This window comes from Pyrgilauda ruficollis, unplaced genomic scaffold, assembly GCF_017590135.1.
Source record: "Pyrgilauda ruficollis isolate IOZ18807 unplaced genomic scaffold, ASM1759013v1 scaffold1727, whole genome shotgun sequence".
NCBI classification, from domain to species: Eukaryota; Metazoa; Chordata; class Aves; order Passeriformes; family Passeridae; genus Pyrgilauda; species Pyrgilauda ruficollis.
The window spans coordinates 1251-2658 of record NW_024516176.1 but is presented as its reverse complement, the minus strand read 5'-3'; the positions used below and the strand labels follow the sequence as shown (position 1 = coordinate 2658).

The 1408-nt window shown below is 59.0% G+C and overlaps 1 protein-coding gene across 1 annotated transcript in view; it reads left to right on the top strand.

Moving 5' to 3' along the window:
• Positions 1–254: 254 nt before the first annotated feature.
• The window catches only part of LOC121351794 (latent-transforming growth factor beta-binding protein 4-like), a gene marked incomplete at its 3' end in the record, with an annotated part of 1767 nt that continues 613 nt past the window's right edge, over positions 255–1408 (top strand). Inside the window, exon 1 of the mRNA XM_041464162.1 lies at positions 255–420. Coding sequence (XP_041320096.1) covers positions 255–420 — 166 coding nt within the window. The remainder of the gene's footprint in view (positions 421–1408) is intronic.

Here is a 1408-nt window from a genome sequence, read left to right as displayed (position 1 = left end):
TGGGATTCCCGCTGGGCTCCTCCCGCTCCCGCTGCATCTGTGCGCGACCTTTGGGGTCATTTGGGGCGGTTTTGGGGTTGGGAATGGGGTGGACTGAACTGGGCCAAACTGGGCCAAACTGGGATGAACTGGGCTGGACTGGGCTGGCCCCAGAGCTCTCCAGGCGCGCCCCCAGCCCCAAAACCTCTCCCAAAGGCTCCGGGGAGACCCCAAACCCACCTGGTCCGGGAAGGGATGAAATGGGATAGAACGGGATGGGCTGGGATAGCGAGGCCCGCGGTCCGTGTTTCCGTCTGCTGCGGGAGGGCGGGGGCTGCGCGCTGCCCACCCTGCGCAACATCACCCGCCAGGTTTGCTGCTGCAGCCGCGTGGGCAAAGCCTGGGGGGGCTCCTGCCTGCTCTGCCCCCCCTTCGGATCCGGTGAGACCCCTCCCCAAATCCTGCAGACCCCCCCCTTAAATCGAGGAGAAAAAATCCCGCCCGCGGGGATGGGAAAAAAACCAAAATTCCGCCCCAAATTTGGCGGATTTTGAGTTTTCTCCCCCCCGGTTCTCGCGCAGCATGAAAGTTTTTGGGAGGGAGTGAAGGTGCTGAGACCCCCGCCCCAAAAATTTTTAGGGGTTCCCAAATTTTTGGGACCGCCCCTAAATGGTGGGGAGAAAATTCGGTGTTTGGGGAGCCCCAAAAACTCTGAATTTCCCCCCAAAAATACCAAAAAAACCCCCAGAATTGGGGGGGGAAATGGGTCTGGGGGTGTCCAAAGGGCTCTGGAGGGGTTCGGGAATTTGGGGAGGGGTCTCAGGGATTTGGGGGGAGTCAGAATTGGGAGGGAGGAATTAGAATTTGGAGGGGGACCCCAAAATTTGGATGGGGGGGAAAAAAGGGTCTGGGGGGTCGTGGGAATTTGGGGAGGGGTCCTGGAATTTAGGGAGGGGTTCGGGAATTTGGGGAGGCGTCTGGAAATTTTGGGAGGGACTCAGGAATTTGGGGAGGGGTCTGGAAATTGGGGAGGGGTCTGAGGTGTTCAGGAGGGATCCGGAAATTTGGGGAGGGGTCTAGGGTGTTCAGGAGGGGTCCAGAAATTTGGGGAGGGGTCCCAAAAAATTGGGGAGGTGTGGAAATTGGGGAGGGGTCCTGGAATTTGGGGAGGAGTCTCGGGAGTTCAGGAGGGATCCGGAAATTTGGGGAGGGGGTCTGAGATATTCAGAGGGGATCCAGGAATTTGGGGAGGGGTCCTGCAATTTGGGGAGGGATCCGAAAAAATTGGGGAGGGGTCCTGGAAATTGGGGAGGGGTCCTGGAATTTGGGGAGGGGTCTGAGACGTTCAGGGTGAACCCAGGAATTTGGGGAGGGGTCTGGGGTGTTCAGGAGGGGTCCGGAAATTTGGGGAGGGGTCTGGGGAGTTCAG